Source organism: Castor canadensis, chromosome 11, assembly GCF_047511655.1.
Source record: "Castor canadensis chromosome 11, mCasCan1.hap1v2, whole genome shotgun sequence".
Classification (NCBI taxonomy): Eukaryota; Metazoa; Chordata; class Mammalia; order Rodentia; family Castoridae; genus Castor; species Castor canadensis.
In genome coordinates, this window is record NC_133396.1 from 27,439,225 (window position 1) to 27,460,478 (window position 21,254).

Below are 21,254 nucleotides of genomic sequence, written 5' to 3' on the forward strand. Positions count from 1 at the left end.
TTCATACTGGCCCACAAGACACCTACTTTTACTTGATCCTGTGTCTCTGATACTGGTCTGTTACTAATCCAAGTGTCATTTTGAAAGTCCTTCCTAAAGAGCAAGGATAGTAGCTTGGCCCCTCAAGGAAGAGACTCTAGTTCAGAATAAATCTATGAAAGAATACTAGGAAAACACCAGAGCACTTCTTATACAAACCGAATCATTTCTGTCCATCGAACAGCTTCTTGAAGCTCCATCAATCTCTCTTTATACTGGTTTCTCTCCATAAGAACGCGGGCCATTTCTACCCTAGTAAACCGCTTCCTCTGTGCTGTGGGGATATCACTCTAGAATGACAAGATGATGATAAACTATTCTGGGAGCTTATACATCATTTGCTGTTAACCTTAGACTTAAGCAAAATATTAAGTTTTAAGCATTCCTTAATTTCTAATACAGGCTTAAAATGGCCTTTTAAAATAAAATCAACAAAGACAGCTAAATCATTGCTCATGACTGAAAAGAGGTAGGCAATTTAATTCTGAATACAAACAGTGATACTTAAATATATTATAAAGGAATTACAAAAAACAGTACAGATTTTGAACTAAAACCAAAAAAGTTAACTATTATCTACACAGATTTAGTATGCTCTTGTAAGTTTTACTTAGAAATGTTGCCCTAACATTAAATTTATGTATAATAGCTGTCATCCAAAAAATAGTTACAAGTTAGTTGCAAAGGAAGTCCATGTATCTCAAACTACCAATCTGTACACACACCCAGGAGCCAGCACAAATGGTGAACTTATTACCTAGTTACCAAAAGTGACTTAAATACCAGGAAAAATACAAAAAAGATGGAGACTGTTGTCTAAGACAGAATTATCCCTAGAGAAAATAGGATGTAAACATGAGGATGCAGAGCAGTAGACTCCAAAAGGGCATATCCAAATTGACTTCCATCTGCTGCTCATTTCTCAACCTCTTCTGAGGCAAAGGGTGGGTTTCACTGTATGGCTTTTGCTTTGCTGAAAGGAGCATGTACATTCTGGATCAAACCTGAAAGGTTTGGAAGAGTGAGACTAAAGTAGAGATTAGCCCTCAGCAGTCTTCACAACTGTCCTCCTGTCACAGTACTTGCTCTTTTCTTTTTAAATAAAAGTCAGCCACAAGTAATAAAGATCCCACTACTAGGTATATACCCTGGAAAAACTCCACAAATCTCAGTATCAAAAGACTTAAACTGGACTGGTAGAGTGGCTCAAGTGGTAGAACGTCTGTCTTGCAAGCATGAGGCCCTGAGTTCAAACCCAAGTACTGCCAAAAACAAAAACAAAAAAAGACTTGAACTACACAAGACTTAACAGCATTATTTGTGGTAATAAAAAGCTGAAAATCATCTAAATATTAACAAGAAAACAGGTAACTTGCAGAATATTCATATAATGGAATATTAAGGAACTACAAACACAATATTACAACATAGGTGAATCTCAAAAACATACTATCAAGCAACAGAAGCAACACTCCAAGATTAAATAGGGTTTTTTGTTGTTGTTGTTTGTTTGTTTTGGTGGTGCCAGGGATTAAATCCAGGTCCTTGAGTTGGGAGAAAGTGCTCTACCACTAAGCCACCCTCCCAGTCCCCAAACGTAGTACAAAACACAAAAACAATGAAAACCATACTTTGTAGGGTTGGTAGGGGTGTGTGTGTATGTGTGTGTGTGTGTGTGTCTGTCCATCCGTCTGTTTATATAAATGGTATGATAAAATTATTCTTTTTTAAGTAGGGCAAATGAAAAATAAAGGGTGATGGTTTCCTCTGGATGGGAATAGTGCAGGGTAGCTCAATGGCTGGTAATGTTCTTGTTCTGAAATTTGGTGATGGATTCATAATGTTAATTATTATTCTTAAATAATATGGGCTAATATTAAAGTCCCAGACTTCATCTTTTCATGTTAAATATTACCAAACAACTTTTATTACCAAGGTTTTATATTTCTAAACCAAAATTTGAGGTCCAGGGAAATAGCTCAATGGCCTAGCATGCAAGGACCTGTGTTCAATCCCCAGTATCCCCTCCAAAATAAACAAACAAATAAAGACAGAAAGAGAGAAAAAGAAAAGAAACAAAAACAATACACAAAAAAGACCCCAAATACCCTTGTTGGTTTTAAGTAAGATCTTGAATATAAAAACAGAGGTCACAGCTCAGAGCCAGAGGAAAAAATGAGTACACAGCGTGTAGCTAGCAGGCTTAGTATCTGCAGACTATGTGGAAGCATCAACTATCCTATTCATGAACATGTCTTCTTACTTTTTAAAGCTTTATGATATATATATCATGGTAAGAAAAGAAAAAAAGTCCAAAATTATAAACTTACATCATCATCATCTTTTGCTTTTTGCCTTGCATCTTCAGCTTCTGCACGAGCTCTAGTGGGAAAAAAATAAAATGTATTATTTGAATTGAATTCATCATTTCAAATAATGAGAGTAGGTAGACAGTTTTAACTACAAAAGGGTACCAGTTAGCTGCATTCCATTAAAAAAAAATGTTATTATGGCACTCCTTTAAAAAACAAGCTGGGCTCAGTAATGCATGCCTGGGCTAAATAATGAGACCTCATTTTAAAACAAGAGAGGACAACAGCAGTCCTCTGAAAAAAGCTAGGTGAAAAAAGCTAAGCTAGGTGAAGGAAAATATGAATTTTAATTTCCTTATTAAATAATCCTAACTTTTCTCACATTTAGAAAGAAAGAAAAAAAAAAGATGGTACTGCTTAGATGACAGGCTGGAAAAAGGAGGGGCCTGCTCATAGCAGAGTAGTGGGGCATTTCATGCTTTCCAGGTAGCTCTCAGCCCTTCCTGGTTTGGAAACTGAAGGCCTTGGTCTCAATTAACCTTTTGTGGCACCCTGGTAAAGACAGTTTGGATTAGAGCAATCCAGTTAAAACTTACTTCCTGAGCTCTTCCTCCAATTCTTTGTTCTTTTCCTCTAGCTTCAGTTTGGCTTGTTTCACAGCTTCCAATTCCCCCTGTAGCACATCTTTCTCACAGGTCAGTTCATCCACTTTTGCTATCAAATCATTCTTCACTACATTCAAAGCATTTCTAAGAAACACATATTTCAAGTGCATCATTATAAATATTTTTTCCACCTTTTGGCTATTCCTTTGTAGACTTAAGTAATTGTACAATCATAAAGATGAATAATTGAATACTTCTGGAAATTGTACTTAATGTACAAAAAGAATACAAAACAATAGTAAGTTTTTACTCTTCATACTTTATCAAGAAAAGAATGGATGAACACATATTACCAACAAATAGAGTTAAGAAAAATGAAAATGGCATTCTAAGGCTACTATTGTTATAAGTTCCCACAAAAATATTGCCCAATCAAGTTTACGATATGTACTGCCAAAGTGAGCACAATACCTAATCAATATAGTCCAATTACTTCTTGAGGTTACCTTCAGTAAATAATAAGGTAAATAATAAAATATTCTAAACTGGAAAGAAACTGAAGAAAAAAATTCTAAGATCCAGTTCTTTTGGGTATCACCTTATTATAGTACATTCTGTGTCAATATACACACTTGTTCTGAAGTTGGTTGGCCACAAAATATGACAAGGGGACCCAGTCTGCTGTTTCACATGACAAAAGACCTGTTCCTTTAAATAATCCCCGAACATGCTGCTTAAGGGCCTAAGACTCTTCAAACTGTACCCAAGAATTCACAGGTATAGAAGAGAGTTCTATAAAAGTAGGCTGGGCATATATTAAAACAATTGTGCAGAAATGTAATAAATCCAAGGAAAACAGATAAGAACATATGAAAATCTCAGGAAAAACAACAAAAAAGGTGTAGCACACATCCAAAAGATTAAGAGAAAAAGCATGGACTTGTAGAGTATCTGCAAAAAACAGAGTAATAAAACTTAGCCATCAGGGCTAAGTGTGTGTGGGCTTATGTGTGTGTGAGATGAAGGAGGGAAACATATAGTGCTGTGTTAAACTAATGAAATGTCATTGTCTTGGATAAGAAGAAAATTATCTTTTGTTCCTTAAAATTCCATACCTTGCCTAGCAATTGGGGAGGTTTTGAGTTTAATCCCTAGTACAATATTAAATAAACAAACAAACAAATTCCATACTTACTTGGTTTCCAACAGTTGTGTATTCTCTAGAATGAGATTTTCAACTTCACGACCCATTCCTAGCAAGAGAAAAATGATAAAGACCTTGAAAATAAATTTATCAAAAATTAAATAAGTTATATATCCAAATTTTATAAACTTTATCTTTTAAGCCATTTTATTTTGTCTTTGGCTTCATTTGACATATCTACTTGCAAAGATTATAAAATTGTAAATAATTATTCATCACAGAACAAAGCTTTTGTTGCCGATTCTTTTTATTGTTGCTGTTGTTGTTTTAGTGACAGAGTCTTCCTGTGTTGCCCTTGCTTGTGTCAAACTCCTGGGCTCAACTGATTCTTCTGCCTCAGCTTTTCAACTAGCTGGAATTATATCAGCTCTTGTTGGCCAATTCCTTACATCTTTTAAGTCTATATTTTTTTTCTTAAAGATAGTATTTCAAAAGGATCAAAAGTTTTCTGTCAAATATTCTAGTATGTAACATTATTTAAAGGGTAAAAAGAATAGCACTAATGAGGACAGGAAGTTGTTTCCAAATTACAACTGATATTGTAGACTTCTGCTTAAAAATTAGATCTTATTAATAGAGAATAGGCTAAAGACAGAACCCCAAGGCAGATAAAACCTTACCAAAGAAATTATGGTCTTAAAGCCCATGCATTCCATGTAAAGCAAAAACAAAGAACAAGAAATGTTGTATGTAAGAAACAGCATGAAAATATTAATTTATAAAGTTCTATGCATGATATGAAAAACATCAGGACTCACAATGCTATGATTTAATGCATAATGATGTGCAAAAGACAGACCTAAAGATGATCTCCTTCGTTCATAAGGATGCTCTCTGATATACTTAAAAATGCTTTACCAATTCTTTCTCACAATAAAAGTGAATATGATGAAATTGAAAACCCCATGTCAATAATACAGAGTTTCCTAAAACTTTCCTATAAAATAACAGTAATGTTTAGTTGTCACCTTATACAGTTGTGTTTAATATTTTAATGGGTACTGTAAGCTAGGTAGCTATGCAGAACATTCAATGTGAGATACAATATAATAGTCTTTAGGGAAAATAAAGCTATGAATCTGCTTCTTATAAGAAACAGAAGTAATGAAATAGCATATTAGAGAAAACTGAAGACATGAAACAAAAAACAAAAAAAAAAATCACTTACTTGTCCAAGAAATTATGAGTTAATGTGGAAAATGTCATACAATGAGAGAAGAAACACAACTCAGGAAATTAAGAAGAAAATACTTCTAAAGAAAACTATTTCAGTAAGGCAAAGGAAGAGTTAACTTGTCCTTTTATTTTTCAAAAAAAGTTAAAATTCCGAATGATTTTCAAATTATTTAAAACAAATAAAACAAACTTAGGAATGCTAAAAAGTCAATCCTGATATATGGTCTCCTATTTTGTTTATAATTTTTTCAAATATTCTCAAATATCATAAATAGTAGTATATTCAACCATTTTACTATGTATTTATCACAAACTTGAGAAAAAACTAAAAGTTTCCCAATTCCAACTCCAAATGATTTTTGTTGAGATGCTTGCTTTAAGCACTAATTTTAACTTTTCAGTAAAGCTACAGAGACAGAAGAAAACAGAGTTTAGACTGGTTGAAAAAGTTTACATAATAAATGTTTTCACTATTAAACTATCAAGCATTTAGATAAGCATAAAAGCTGAAAATATATGCAGAGCAAAAAAAAAAAAAAGTACTTGAGCAGAAAAAAAAGATGAGAAAGCATTAAGTGAGAATAGCAGCCAAGAACACCTAGCTTAAAAAGCAGTAATGTGAAAGTATTCAAAAGCATACACACCAGAATATTCCCCTGGGTAAGCAGCCCAAGAGAAAAATGAATGAGAAACTCAATTAGATTGTTTTCAGAAAGCAAGAACTAAACTCGCGTATTTTAAAATAAGAGAAAGGTGACAAAGAAATCGAAACAATATAGAAAAACCATTAACTAAACACAATAAAAGTATAAATATTATAAATAGAAAAATTTATGAGAAACATAAACTATAATATAGTTTCTAGGGTTTATACTAAATGTACACACTCTTGGTAAAGAGTTCTCTTAAAATTTAGTGTATAACCAAGATTATCCAAAATTTTCATTTTGAAATTTATCAATAAAATCTAACTCGTAGTTATAAACTTTAAGAAAAATATGATAAAGTAACTTCATCTCTATTCAAGACTTAAACAAAGCAAGTAAATCTAACATACTTGGAAACTTTACCTACTAAAAACAAGCAAACTCCCCTTACCATCAAACAAACAACTTCCCCCCCGCAAAAAAATCCCTGCCTGGTAGTTTCTAAAATTATAGAAGTTTCATTTAGATTTTAGCATCAGATATCAAGATAGATTCATCAAAGGCCTTCAAAATTATCTGCAATCCTTAGGAATGTATGCACCAATTTATTTAGTTGTATACATTCTTCTAAAGGTGCACTGGTACCTTGAAAATTCTCCTATACAGCATTTGTAACCTCAAAAGGTGATGAATCACAGATTTAGAGGTGAAACAAAACTGATAGAACTAGTTCACAATCACACTCACTTAGTTATTGTATAATGTGATATATATGCAACAGTGAGAAAAAGACACAATTGTGTTGGCCACAGTGAACTTTAGCCCATCCAACTAGATAGGTACATAGAAAATGACAGTAAAGTATGGAAAATGGCACAGTAAAATTCACTGCCATGGAAATATAATTCAGGGACAACTAATCTTTAATTAGGAAATCAAGGAAGAATTCCTAGCATGCATGTTATTTACACAGAGACAAAAAAGATAAATACATACATATAGTTAGGAGAGAGAACAAATGAGCTCTAGGAATTGACCGTGAGGAAAGAATGAGAGATCTAGGATGGAGAGCTCAGTGGATGGCGAAGATGTTCATTCACAGAGATGAGATGTATTACTACAAGAACAGACCTGGGGGAAAGACAATAAGGATGATGAATTGAGCTCTAGGAATGTCAAATGTAGGGTCTGGGGCTCTGGGAAAGATACGAAATGAAGATAAAAATTAATTTTCCATAAAAACCAAGAAACTAATTGTTTCTTAGCAAATATGATTTCCCAAACAGAGAAACAGGCCTAGGACAGGAACTGATGAGGAGGAAGTACCTCCTTAATTCACCCATCAAAAGACACCGTTTGACAAAATGGATTAAAAAAGAAGATCCAACAATTTGTTGCTTACAGGAGACTCATCTCACCGACAGAAATAAGCATATGCTTAGGATGAAAGGCTGGAAGAAGATTTACCAAGCCAATGGCCCCCGAAAACAAGCAGGAGTAGCAATACTTATCTCTGACAAAGTAGACTTCAAACCTACATTGATCAAACGAGATAAAGAAGGACATTCCATACTAATAAAAGGGGAAATAGACCAAAAGGAAATAATAATCATCAATCTGTATGCACCCAATGTCAACGCACCCAATTTCATCAAACATACCCTGAAAGACCTAAAAGCATATATAAACGCCAACACAGTGGTTGTGGGAGACTTTAACACTCCATTATCATCAATAGATAGGTCATCCAAACAAAAACTCAATAAAGAAATCCAAGATCTAAAATATGCAATAGATCAAGTGGACCTAGTAGATGTCTACAGAACATTTCATCCAACCTCTACACAATATACATTCTTCTCAGCAGCCCATGGAACCTTCTCCAAAATAGATCATATCCTAGGGCACAAAGCAAGTCTCAGCAAATATAAGAAAATAGAAATAATACCATGCATACTATCTGACCACAATGCAGTAAAAGTAGTACTCAACAACAAAAGTAAAGACAAAAAACATGCAAACAGCTGGAAACTAAATAACTCATTACTTAATGAAGAATGGATCATCGATGCAATAAAAGAGGAAATTAAAATGTTCCTGGAAGTCAATGAAAATGAAAACACAACCTACCGGAACCTATGGGACACAGCTAAGGCAGTCTTGAGAGGAAAGTTTATAGCCATGAGTGCATATATTAAAAAGATTGAAAGATCCCAAATCAATGACCTAATGATACATCTCAAACTCCTAGAAAAACAAGAACAAGCAAATCCCAAAACAAATAGGAGAGAAATAATAAAAATAAGAGCTGAAATCAACGAAATAGAAACCAAAAAAACCATACAAAGAATTAATGAAACAAAAAGTTGGTTCTTTGAAAAAATAAACAAGATCGATAGACCCCTGGCAAACCTGACTAAAATGAGGAGAGAAAAAACCCAAATTAGTAGAATCAGGAATGCAAAAGGGGAGATAACAACAAACACCATGGAAGTCCAGGAAATCATCAGAGACTACTTTGAGAACCTATATTCAAATAAATTTGAAAATCTAAAAGAAATGGACAGATTTCTAGATACATATGATCATCCAAAACTGAACCAAGAGGAAATTAATCACCTGAATAGACCTATAACACAAAATGAAATTGAAGCAGCAATCAAGAGTCTCCCCAAAAAGAAAAGTCCAGGACCTGATGGATTCTCTGCTGAATTCTATCAGACCTTTAAAGAAGAACTGATACCAACCCTCCTTAAACTGTTCCATGAAATAGAAAGGGAAGGAAAACTGCCAAACACATTTTATGAAGCCACTATTACACTTATCCCAAAACCAGGCAAAGACACCTCCAAAAAGGAGAACTATAGGCCAATCTCCTTAATGAACATTGATGCAAAAATCCTCAACAAAATAATGGCAAATCGAATTCAGCAACACATCAAAAAGATTATTCACCACGACCAGGTAGGCTTCATCCCAGGGATGCAGGGGTGGTTCAACATACGAAAATCAATAAACGTAATAAACCACATTAACAGAAGCAAAGACAAAAACCACTTGATCATCTCAATAGATGCAGAAAAAGCCTTTGATAAGATCCAACATCATTTCATGATAAAAGCTCTAAGAAAACTAGGAATAGAAGGAAAGTTCCTCAACATTGTAAAAGCTATATATGACAAACCTACAGCCAGCATTATACTTAACGGAGAAAAATTAAAACCGTTCCCTCTAAAATCAGGAACCAGACAAGGATGCCCACTATCTCCACTCCTATTCAACATAGTACTGGAATTCCTAGCCAGAGCAATTAGGCAAGAAGAAGGAATAAAAGGAATACAAATAGGTAAAGAAACTGTCAAAATATCCCTATTTGCAGACGACATGATCCTATACCTTAAAGACCCAAAAAACTCTACTCAGAAGCTTCTAGACATCATCAATAGCTATAGCAAAGTAGCAGGATATAAAATCAACATAGAAAAATCATTAGCATTTCTATACAATAATAATCAACAAACTGAAAAAGAATGTATGAAAACAATTCCATTTACAATAGCCTCAAAAAAAATCAAATACCTAGGTGTAAACCTAACAAAAGATGTGAAAGACCTCTACAAGGAAAACTATACACTTCTGAAGAAAGAGATTGAGGAAGACTATAGAAAGTGGAGAGATCTCCCATGCTCATGGATTGGTAGAATCAACATAGTAAAAATGTCTATACTCCCAAAAGTAATCTACATGTTTAATGCAATTCCCATCAAAATTCCAATGACATTCATCAAAGAGATTGAAAAATCTACTGTTAAATTTATATGGAAAAACAAGAGGCCACGAATAGCCAAGGCAATACTCAGTCAAAAGAACAATGCAGGAGGTATTACAATACCTGACTTCAAACTATATTACAAAGCAATAACAATAAAAACAGCATGGTACTGGCACAAAAACAGACATGAAGACCAGTGGAACAGAATAGAGGATCCAGATATGAAGCCACACAACTATAAGCAACTTATCTTTGACAAAGGAGCTAAAAATATACGATGGAGAAATAGCAGCCTCTTCAACAAAAACTGCTGGGAAAACTGGTTAGCAGTCTGCAAAAAACTGAAACTAGATCCATGTATATCACCCTATACCAAGATTAACTCAAAATGGATCAAGGATCTTAATATCAGACCCCAAACTCTTAAGTTGATACAAGAAAGAGTAGGAAATACTCTGGAGTTAGTAGGTATAGGTAAGAACTTTCTCAATGAAACCCCAGCAGCACAGCAACTAAGAGATAGCATAGATAAATGGGACCTCATAAAACTAAAAAGCTTCTGTTCATCAAAAGAAATGGTCTCTAAACTGAAGAGAACACCCACAGAGTGGGAGAAAATATTTGCCAATTATACATCAGACAAAGGACTGATAACCAGAATATACAGGGAACTTAAAAAACTAAATTCTCCCAAAACTAATGAACCAATAAAGAAATGGGCATGTGAACTAAACAGAACTTTCTCAAAAGAAGAAATTCAAATGGCCAGAAAACACATGAAAAAATGCTCACCATCTCTAGCAATAAAGGAAATGCAAATTAAAACCACACTAAGATTCCACCTCACCCCTGTTAGAATAGCCATCATCAGCAACACCACCAACAACAGGTGTTGGCGAGGATGCAGGGAAAAAGGAACCCTCTTACACTGTTGGTGGGAATGTAGACTAGTACAACCACTCTGGAAAAAAATTTGGAGGCTACTTAAAAAGCTGGACATCGATCTACCATTTGATCCAGCAATACCACTCTTGGGGATATACCCAAAAGACTGTTACTCCAGAGGCACCTGCACATCCATGTTTATTGCGGCACTATTCACAATAGCCAAGTTATGGAAACAGCCAAGATGCCCCAGCACTGACGAATGGATTAAGAAAATGTGGTATCTATACACAATGGAATTTTATGCAGCCATGAAGAAGAACGAAATGTTATCATTCGCTGGTAAATGGATGGAATTGGAGAACATCATTCTGAGTGAGGTTAGCCTGGCTCAAAAGACCAAAAATCGTATGTTCTCCCTCATATGTGGACATTAGATCAAGGGCAAACACAACAAGGGGATTGGACTATGAGCACATGATAAAAGCGAGAGCACACAAGGGAGGGGTGAGGATAGGTAAGACACCTAAAAAACTAGCTAGCATTTGTTGCCCTTAATGCAGAGAAACTAAAGCAGATACCTTAAAGCAACTGAGGCCAATAGGAAAAGGGGACCAGGAACTAGAGAAAAGGTTAGATTAAAAAGAATTAACCTAGAAGGTAACACCCATGCACAGGAAATCAATGTGAGTCAATGCCCTGTATAGCTATCCTTATCTCAACCAGCAAAACCCCTTGTTCCTTCCTATTATTGCTTATACTCTCTCTACAACAAAATTAGAGATAAGGGCAAAATAGTTTCTGCTGGGTATTGAGGGGGGGAGCGGGAGGGGGTGGAGTGGGTGGTAAGGGAGGGGGTGGGGGCAGGGGGGAGAAATAAACCAAGCCTTGTATGCACATATGAATAATAAAAGAAAAATGAAAAAAAAAAAAAAAAAAACCAAGAAACTAATTGTTTCTTAGCAAATATGATTTCCCAAACAGAGAAACAGGCCTAGGACAGGAACTGATGAGGAGGAAGTACATCCTGCAAAGACAAATGAAAAGGAATAATCAGAGGCAGGAAATGTTGTAGGCAAGTCTGGTATCATGGAAATCCAACAAGGATCCTTTTTAAAACAATTGCTTTCGAGAAGTCAGATGAATTAACTAAGAAGGAACCGGTGGATATAGCAAACAAGAAGGATGTTTCAGACAAGGTGGGAAGAGATGAGAATGCCAGGTAATAGTAGGATGAGGAACAAGTGGAACTGAAGTCCTGCCACCTGCCTCAAGAAGTTTTGTTCCCTGATGCATTGCCAGTAACTAGAACAGTGCCTAGCACACTGCAGACACCTAATCAATACAGTAGCATAAAAGCATGACTAGAAATAGAAGGATAGTGAGTGACAGGAGGTAGATAGTGAAATTATTATTATTTGGGGTGGGGGTAGGAGAGCATGACTGGGCTTCATGCTTGCAAAGCAGGCACATTCCTGCCTAAGCCACACCTCCAGTCCATTTTGCTCTGGTAATTTTACCTTTTTTTTTTTTGGTGGCACTGGGGTTGGAACTCTGCTCTGGTTCCATCTCAGCCTCTCAAATTAGCTAGGATTACAGGTAAGAGTCACCAATGCCCAGGGCTCAGTTTTTTTATTCATAAATAGGAAAGACCTGAATATGTTTAAGTGATAATGGAAAGAAATTAATAAAAATAGTGAAGTTGAAAATACGTAAGATAAAAAAGAGAAAGAAAATCTCAAGAGTACAACCAAACTGTAGAATGTAGTCAACTAGAATGAGTGACCAGAAAAAGGATCATTGAAAAAGTGAAGGGATGAGACACCAATCAAGATAAAAGGACAAACCTGGGATTATCTCTTTTAAATTATCAAAATCAGAAAAAAGTAATCTAAGTACTGAATTCATGTATAATGATTAAAAGAATTTAATCCTGGAACAAGAGAAGAGTTTTACAGAAACAGAGTAACTAGAAAAATGAGTAATGAGTTATAGAAATGGACTGTGTACTTATTTATCAATGTAAGGTCAATTAAAGAATGTTGGAAACCAATTTTGTTCACATAACCATGTCCTAATGAGTATTACTCTCAGTTGTTATCACTGAACTGCCTAGAAGCCAGAAAATAAATACATTCCTTAGAAATATCACTTACCATCTTTGATCAGAAGTATTTACATAGGCATAAACCACTAATTTCAATAAATTAAAATACCCTAATCTAGAAAATTCTAGAGCTAAATATACTAAGATATGCAAAGCAGAAAAGAGTGGTTTATAGTCTCTTATCTTCATGGAAAGGAAATCAAAGGATTTTGCTTTTAATTTATTATTTTAATTTTTGGCTTTCAGAAAATACTTGATTTAACTAAAAGATCACAGTTTTATTTTATTTATTCATTCATTTTTGCAGGGGGATTGAACTCAGACTATCACTTGAGCCTCAGTCTGACTATAATTATTTCTAAGTGCTATAGACTTAATTCTTTACAGAAAAAGAAAGAATGGGGCCACCAATCTGAAAAATTGTATTACTCACTACTGGGTTTGAGGCAAAAGCCTGTATAAATTATATTTAAAAGTAGTTAATTCTGGTTAATATAAGGAAGCAAAATGAAGGAAATTTTGGTAGGTGAAGTATATTGATTATGGAGGTGGTTATATGACGCTATATTTGTCCAAAGTAAAAAAAAAAACAGTGAATTTTAATGTATGTAAATTTGAATGTAATTTTTTTGGAGGTAATAGAGTTTGAACTCAGGACTTTATGCTTGCTAGGCAGGTGCTCTACCACTTGAATCATACCTCCAGCCAAAATACAATTTTTTTAATTTTAAAAGTTTTCTTTTTAACTTTAAAAACATCTATCCCTTAGTTTTACCAGGATCTCAATTTCTTAAGCAAATTAAATGTTAAAAAGAATTTTTCATTTATAATTGAAAATGAAGCTGTAATCTGAATGTAAAAGTAGAGTATTTCTTAAGAATTAATCTTTCTGAGATTTCCTTGAGAATTAAATTCATTCATTTTTTTTTTTTCCTCAATGTTTTACTTAGACTTTCTTTTTTTGTGGTACTGAGGCTTAAACTCAGGGCCTTCACCTTAAGCCACTCCACCAGACCAATTTTTTTGTGATAGGGTTTTTTGAGATAGAGACTCATGAACTATTTGCCTAAGCTGGCTTTGAACTGTGATCCTCCTGATCTCTACCTCCTGAGTAGCTTGGATTATAGGCATGACCTACCGGTGGTGGGAGTCTCTTTGTGTCTAACACAAAATAGTTAAATTTATGTACTTTTGAATCTCTCTCTCTCTGTATATATACATATGTTCAGATAAACTTGTAGGAGTTTTTGGGTTTTTTGTGTCTTTTTTTTCTGAGACAGGATCTCACCATATAGTTCAGGGTGGCCTTATTCTCATGATCCTCCTGTTCCAGTCCCTGAGTGCTGGAATTACAGGCATGTACCACCACACTTTGCTGAACTTGTGGTTTTAAAATCAACTATTCACAACGTCAAGACACAACTGGTAATCAATAATTTTAACTTACGTTAGTATAATCAATGTCACTCCATACTACATTTACAAGACTTGACAATTAGCGCTCTTTTACAACAGTGTAGTCTGTATTAAAATTACACTAACAGAACTTTTATTTATTTGGTGGTATACTTAGGGGCTCACACTTGCAAGGCATGTACTCTACCACCTGAGCCATTCCACCAGCCCTAGGAACACTTTTTTGCAGCCTAGTATCTCAAGGATACATTTTTAATTTTATATAATTTTCAATTTCTACAAGGTCTTAACTTATAACAAAAGTACTTTAGAACTCATTCACTTGAGCCAGAATCACATAATTATTGCTAAGATGAACCTTAGCAATCACCTAGAGCAGGCGTTGGCAAACTTTTTCTTTAAAGGGCCAGAGGGCAAATATTTTAGACTTTGTGGGCCAAATGATCTCTGCTACAAACTACTCAACTCTGCTGCTGTTGGACAAAGGTAATCATAGACATAAACAAATGAGGAGGGGGCAGGGTGTCTGTGTTCCAGTTAAGCTGTATCAACACACACAGGAAGTCTGAGCTCCTGGATGAGATTTCGATTCCTTCATTTACACAGAGCTAGAAAGGTTAAGGTATTTGGTAAAGGTCACCAAATAAATTTATATTGTATGAGCCAAAGCAGTATTCTTTTTAAACTATGTATTCAACAACAAAAGAAACTTTGGGGGGTGGGTAACTAGGGATTAAACCTAGGCCTCTGGCTATACCCCTAGATCAACAAAAACTTTAAAATTATTATATTTTCCACAGAGGTAAAAACGTAATGCTCTGTGATAGCTCTAAAAAATCAAGTGTTATAATTGCTTATTTAATTAAGGTCAACAGAATTCAATTCAATGAGATTTATTTAAGCCAGGGACTTATGGTTCATCCATCACTTACACACACACACACACACACACACACACTATTGCTTCTGTATAATATCTGTCCTCAGGAGTTCAATAAATTGCGTTATATGAATTCAAAATAAAATCTAAATGCAATTCAATTCTAGGCATATACATATGTGAAGATGCTTTCATTTAAAACTTTTGTAGTCTCAAGGAATATGTTCTCAGTAATTTCCTACAAGTACATAACTCTGTACCATCAGGCAACTGGAGCATTTTTAAGGAATTTTGAATTAAATTATGAAAGAAATTCATTTTTAAAACAGCATGGTACTTCTCCAGATGATCTGTCATACCTAGTAAATCTGCTCCTTCATCCACATCTCCAATGAGACCTGAGCCAGCTGAAGACAGTTCTTCAAAGAGAGATTCTGTATTGCGATCAAAAGCTTTGTTCTCTATGCCTTTGGTGGGAGTGCTATGTAATAAAACCAAAACAACAAATTACAAGGACTTTTTTCACAGTGTATTTTTTAATACAATGGGATAAGCAACATAAGAACTTCTATAATTTATATTTATAAAATGTTAATATTAAGCTATTAACTTAAAAGATTAATAATTAAATATTAATTGAAGAAGATTTCTCATCATATACCCGTGCCTCATACTTGCAATCCTAGCTACTCAGGAGAGATGAGGAGGATTGAGGTTCAAAGCCAGCTAGGGCAAATAGTTCTTGAGATCCTATCTTGAAAATACCCAATACAAAAAAGGGCTGGCAGAGTGGCTCAAATGATAGAGTGCCTGCCTAGCAAGTGTGAGGCCCTGAGTTCAAGCCCCAGTACAGCACATTAAAAAAAAAAACAAGGATTTCTCAAGAATTTCCTAAGAAATTCCCCTGATTGGTAAAAATTATAGCATGTCATGAGATCCCAGCAAACACAAACAACAAGGGCAGCTATTTGATTCTGTTCACGCCTGCCTGGGCAAAAAGTGAGACTGTATCACTAAAATAACCAGAGGGAAAAAAGGGCTGAAGGCATGGCTCAAGCGGTAAAGTGCTTGGTTAGCAAGCATAAAGCCCTGAGTTCAAAACCCAGTACTACAAAAACAAAGGCAAAACCAAAACAAATAAACCTTATCACAAGAGGGTAATTATGTATGTAAAAGATGGTCAGAGTAGCATTTTTCATACTGGCAAAAGGTTGAAATGACCTAAGTGATTATTAATGGGTACGAATTAAATCAATTATGAATATACATACAAAGCAAAAAAAAAATTATGACTTTATGGTTAAAAACATTACAATAGAACTTTGTAAACTAGGGAAATCCACTGTAGAAAACAATATATACATACATATATTGCCTTAATGCTATATTGATAGAAGAAACTCAGTTGATGAACTAGTGATAGGTTCATAAAACACTATAGAAAAGAAACAAATTTAGCCACCTAAGCCTTCACTAATTCCATGAAAACATAAAGTAGTAAAAGAAAGGAAATGTAATTATATTACATCCTGTGGCTAAGCTGTAGGTAATTCTTATACAGTCATAATAATATAAATAATGAATACAAATTTAACAAAAACTAACATAAAATTAAATTCAGGGAATGAAAAGATGGATGGTACTGGGTTCAAACCCCAGCACTGCCCTCAAAAAAAAAAAAAAAAAACAGAGAATCTGAGAGGCAAGATCTGAACCCACATAGTCTTATTCTAGAGATCTGTTTACACTAGGGCCCAGGTTTTTAATCACTACTACATACTACTCAATGCTTTGCAGAGACTAATAAGTGGTATGCATTTTTATGATCAGTATTAATTAGTGAATTAAAAGGTAAAATCTGTGGAAGAAACTCAAAGAAAGCCAATAGCTTCTGTCTAACATTCTTGAACATCAACATATGTCAGATAATCCTAATTAAGATGATACCAAACCATTCCCCAGCCACCAGGCAACCTTCCCATGTAAAATGATACTAAAATACAACTAATTGCTTCCAATAATTAGATCCTTACAGTTCCAAAGAGAAAAATACATTCTCAAAGTTTGTTACTTCCCTCACTCCTCCTCTTTGTTTCCTCAAGTTACATACCTACTAGCGGTCTTTTCCCCCCAGTTGCTGTGTTTTGAATGTGTCCCCTCCAAAATTAGGTGTTGTCAATGGGATAGTATTAAGAGATGGGATGATTAAGAGATGATTAGGCCATAAGGGTTCCTCTTTGGTGAATAGCTCTTATAAAAGAAACTTCACGCAACATTTGACTAGCTTTTTCTTCTGCTTTTGCTTTTCCCCCTTTTTTCCTAGTGTATATTAATTGTACAATGATGCCTTTGCATAATGGAAGCAAAGAACAGCAGTCACTAAACAATCAAATCAGCCAGAGCCTTGATCTTGGACTTCTTAGCCTTCAGAAATCTCTGTTCTTTATAAATTAACCAGGCTCAGTTACTGTTTTAGCAACACAAACAAGACACCATCCTTCCATATGTTCCTAATCCCTGATACAGCAAGGGCAATTTCTTCCCAAAATTTAAACCATAAATAATGTCCAAGCCAGGTGCTGATGTCTCATGCCTGCAGTCCTAGCTACTCAGGAGGCAGAGATCAGGAGGATCGCAGTTCAAAGCCAGCCCGGGAAAATAGTTTGTGAGACCCTATCCCAAAAACACGCTTCAGGAAAAAAAAAAAAAAGGGCTGGTGGAGTGGCTCAAGGTGTAGGCCCTGAGTTCAAACCATAGCACTGCAAAAAAAAAAAAAAAAAAAAAAAAAGCCCAGTTTCAAAGATAGAAACTAGAATTATAATACCAACATTTCTTTAGCAAAATATGAACTGATCTTGTCTGGTCAGAGACCACAAACCAGAGTGCTATGGGAGTAGAGAAAAGGAAAGACAAAATGTCTTAATCTGACATTTTCAGTACCTTGAACCTTTATATCCAATGAGATCTTTGTCCATATCCAATTCAGGAGTGGATTCGATGATTGCTTGAACTTCTGATTTCTCTTCATTTTCAGCAGAGCCTAGGGATAGGACATGATGAAATAAACAATACATATATTAAACAGTACCCTATTATGAAAATCTTGCTGCCTTTATGGTTTTTAAATATATCAACTGAGTACTTTAAAAAATGTAAAAGGATGGGTTCTAGGAAACATGGGGTTAGACAATATTGTATATTTAGATAATAGTCAATCACAGAAACTAGTAACTTAGTGGTTTTTGGGACACACAGTATTCAAGGTCTTGCTTTCATTCCTATTTAAAGGGTAGTACTGGACATGGTGCCATACAAATTATACTCCCAGCTATTTGGAGGGGTAAGACAGAAGCACTTGAGCCTAGAAGTTTGAGGCACCCTATAAAACATAGTGAGACTATCTCAAACAAACAAACAAGCCTACTAAAGAGGATGGAATACTTAGACTAATACACTAAAATAGAGGACAGGAAAGGATGTTGGGGGCTGATCTCCCAGCCCTGAACATTTTTCTCTCCAAAATTTGATGTAATCATTACTTCTTTTAATCTCACTTACAATTGAACACAATGAGCTACCTACTTACTTTCCCCATCTAAAGCAAGCGACACCCCAAAGACATGTTTTCTCATAACTACATCATGTGGGTTAACTGAATACTTTGCTGATAAGAACTAGCGTCACTTACCTGTAGATACATTCCTAGTTTCTTGGGCTACTTGTACTTCAATGTGTTTGCTTATCTCTGACTTATTTGGTGTATCTGTGCCCTTCAGAAATCCTTCATTATCTTCCTTTAAGGGAGTGTCATCAGGAATTGCTGACACATCTGAATTTGCTGTTGATGCTGGAGTAGTAGCTTTAGATCCACCTTGACTAACATCAGAAAGTTCATCCTGCAAATAAATATAATTAAGGAGGTTTTTTTTTGCGGTACTGGCACTTGAACTCAGGGCCTACTTAAGACACTCCACCAGCCCTTTTTTGTGAACGGTTTTTTCAAGATAAGGACTCACGGAACTATTTGCCTAGGCTGTCTTTGAACTGTGATCCTACTGATATCTGCCTCCTGAGTAGCTAGGATTATAGGTGTGAGCCACTGGTGCCCAGTTAAGGAAAAAATTGTAACCAAGTAATTTACTCTGAAACACTTTGAAAATGAGTTAAGAAATAAACCTGTCCAAAGGAAGTTCTATTTTTTAAAAAGGCAATCAAGAGTCACTGATTATCAAAAATCTCTCTATTTGCAAATAATTGGGAAATATTTAAGTAAGTCATGTACTTTCCACACAAACATGAAATTTTTCCAAACAGAAAATGTGAAAACAGAAGATTGAAAGTATTAAACATAAAATTATATGTTAATGTCAACAAATTTTTACTGGCAGCTATAATACTATATAATCATTTGATGATAAACACGTTAAAGCAATTAAGAGCACCTACTCTGAAGTAGCTTCTCTAAAACAGCAGTGGACTAAACAGATTCTTAAACTTAGGATAGTTTTGTGGTCTTAATACATCCCATATCCAAATCACGTGAAGTGTTTGTTTAAAAAAAAACAGATTTTTTAAGTCCAACCCGGATTTTATATATCCAACTTTAGAAAGTATTATGTACGACAGGCAACTCAGGTTATTCACGTTCTCAACTAAAACTTAATAACTACTACTCTAGGATCTCCAGGTAAAAGATATACAAACAGATTAAAATTGCAAAATCTGTGTACAATGCATTTTTCTGGGAAAAAGTCTACAGCTTTTATCAGAATTTCAAAGGGGTTTGACTCCAAAATAATTTTTAAAATGGTTCCCCACTAAAGTACAAAGGTCTGCTGAAAAGGAACCACGACAGGACGTTTACAACTTCTAAGCCCAGTGTAGTGGTGCACAACTGTATTCCCAGGTACTTGTAAGTCAGCTCAGGTGACTGAGGCCACCCTGGGTGAGATCTTTACATCTTAAAAAAGAAACAGAAGGCTCACTACTACTAAATAATAAAGATAATCAGGATACATTCAATACATTCATTGCTCATGAAATTTATAACCTTGGGTAAAGTATACATTCTTTCAATATCTATGTTTTCTAATCTGTTGATAATGCTGCCTACTTATAGGATATTTATAAATTGTTCTATATAATAGCTTAGCAATGTATCTCACGCATCACGCATATTAAGTATTTAAAGTGTCTGCTATTAAAAAGAAAAAGTTCTGAAAAACATCCCAGGAAGATTAGACCAGACATTCTCTGGGGAGGAAAGGGAAAGGGAGGGTGTGCCATCCCAAGGTGACATTTCCCATCCCATGCCCTAAACCCCAATAAAAAAAATTCACAAAAATATTTGCTATTATTATAATTTATCATTGTACTTTTCATAACTTGAATAACATATTCATATATAATATTATATATAGTCATATATATAAATATATACTTATACTTGTTATAACAAAGAAAGTTCTTAATTCCTTCAATAGTTTCCTTACACCCTTTATTCCTATGCTGGGTGTTTTATTTATTTATTTGTGTTGCTGTTGTTGTTTAAGGAGAAATACAGAACGTTAAAGAATGTAATTGGCAAACTCAATGTGGAGTTATTCATTAAAAGTCTCGGGCTGGGCTGGTGGAGTGGCTCAAGTGATAAAGCGTCTGCCTAGCAAGTGTGAGATTCTGAGTTCAAGCCCTAATACTGCCAAAAAGAAAAAAAAAAAAAAAGATTCTAGGCCCAAGAATTCATAGCTCAATGGTAAAACACTTGCCTAGCATGCTTGAGGTCCTAGGTTCAACCCCTAGCACTGCAAAAAATAAAGATTCTTAGCTCCATTGGTGGGCATGGACTCTAACACATGGATAAACCCCATGTGTTCACTGAAGACCTTCATCCCAAAACTTGCTATTTACTCAATTTTTGACAGTTTACACTATACTTGTACTTGTGTGATACCTGGCTAGCTACTGAATATTTTAATGCTCATGATAATTTTAGGAAATACATGTATCATGACAGATAATAATAATGCGTTTACCAAAACTGAATCTCCTGACATTTTGAATCTAGCTAAAGAAAAAAAAAAAAAGGTATATCCACGTTAGAGTATAATACTTTAAAAATGAATTTTCAATAACAGAGAAAAATGCTTATATAAGTTGAAAAGTATATATGTACTGTTTAAGAAATAATCAAGGATGTATACATGCAATCATT

At 34.8% G+C, this 21,254-nt stretch overlaps 1 protein-coding gene across 16 annotated transcripts in view; it reads right to left on the reverse strand.

Moving 5' to 3' along the window:
* Window positions 1-21,254, reverse strand: part of Spag9 (sperm associated antigen 9) — a 125,700-nt gene that overhangs the window by 34,229 nt on the left and 70,217 nt on the right. For all 16 annotated transcript variants that reach the window (XM_074046050.1, XM_074046053.1, XM_074046052.1 and 13 more), the window contains 7 exons: window positions 18,732-18,939; window positions 17,984-18,083; window positions 15,403-15,524; window positions 4,152-4,209; window positions 2,948-3,100; window positions 2,370-2,421; window positions 199-329 (listed from right to left, as the gene is read on the reverse strand). In XM_074046050.1, the coding sequence (XP_073902151.1) occupies window positions 199-329; window positions 2,370-2,421; window positions 2,948-3,100; window positions 4,152-4,209; window positions 15,403-15,524; window positions 17,984-18,083; window positions 18,732-18,939 (824 nt within the window). The remainder of the gene's footprint in view (window positions 1-198; window positions 330-2,369; window positions 2,422-2,947; window positions 3,101-4,151; window positions 4,210-15,402; window positions 15,525-17,983; window positions 18,084-18,731; window positions 18,940-21,254) is intronic.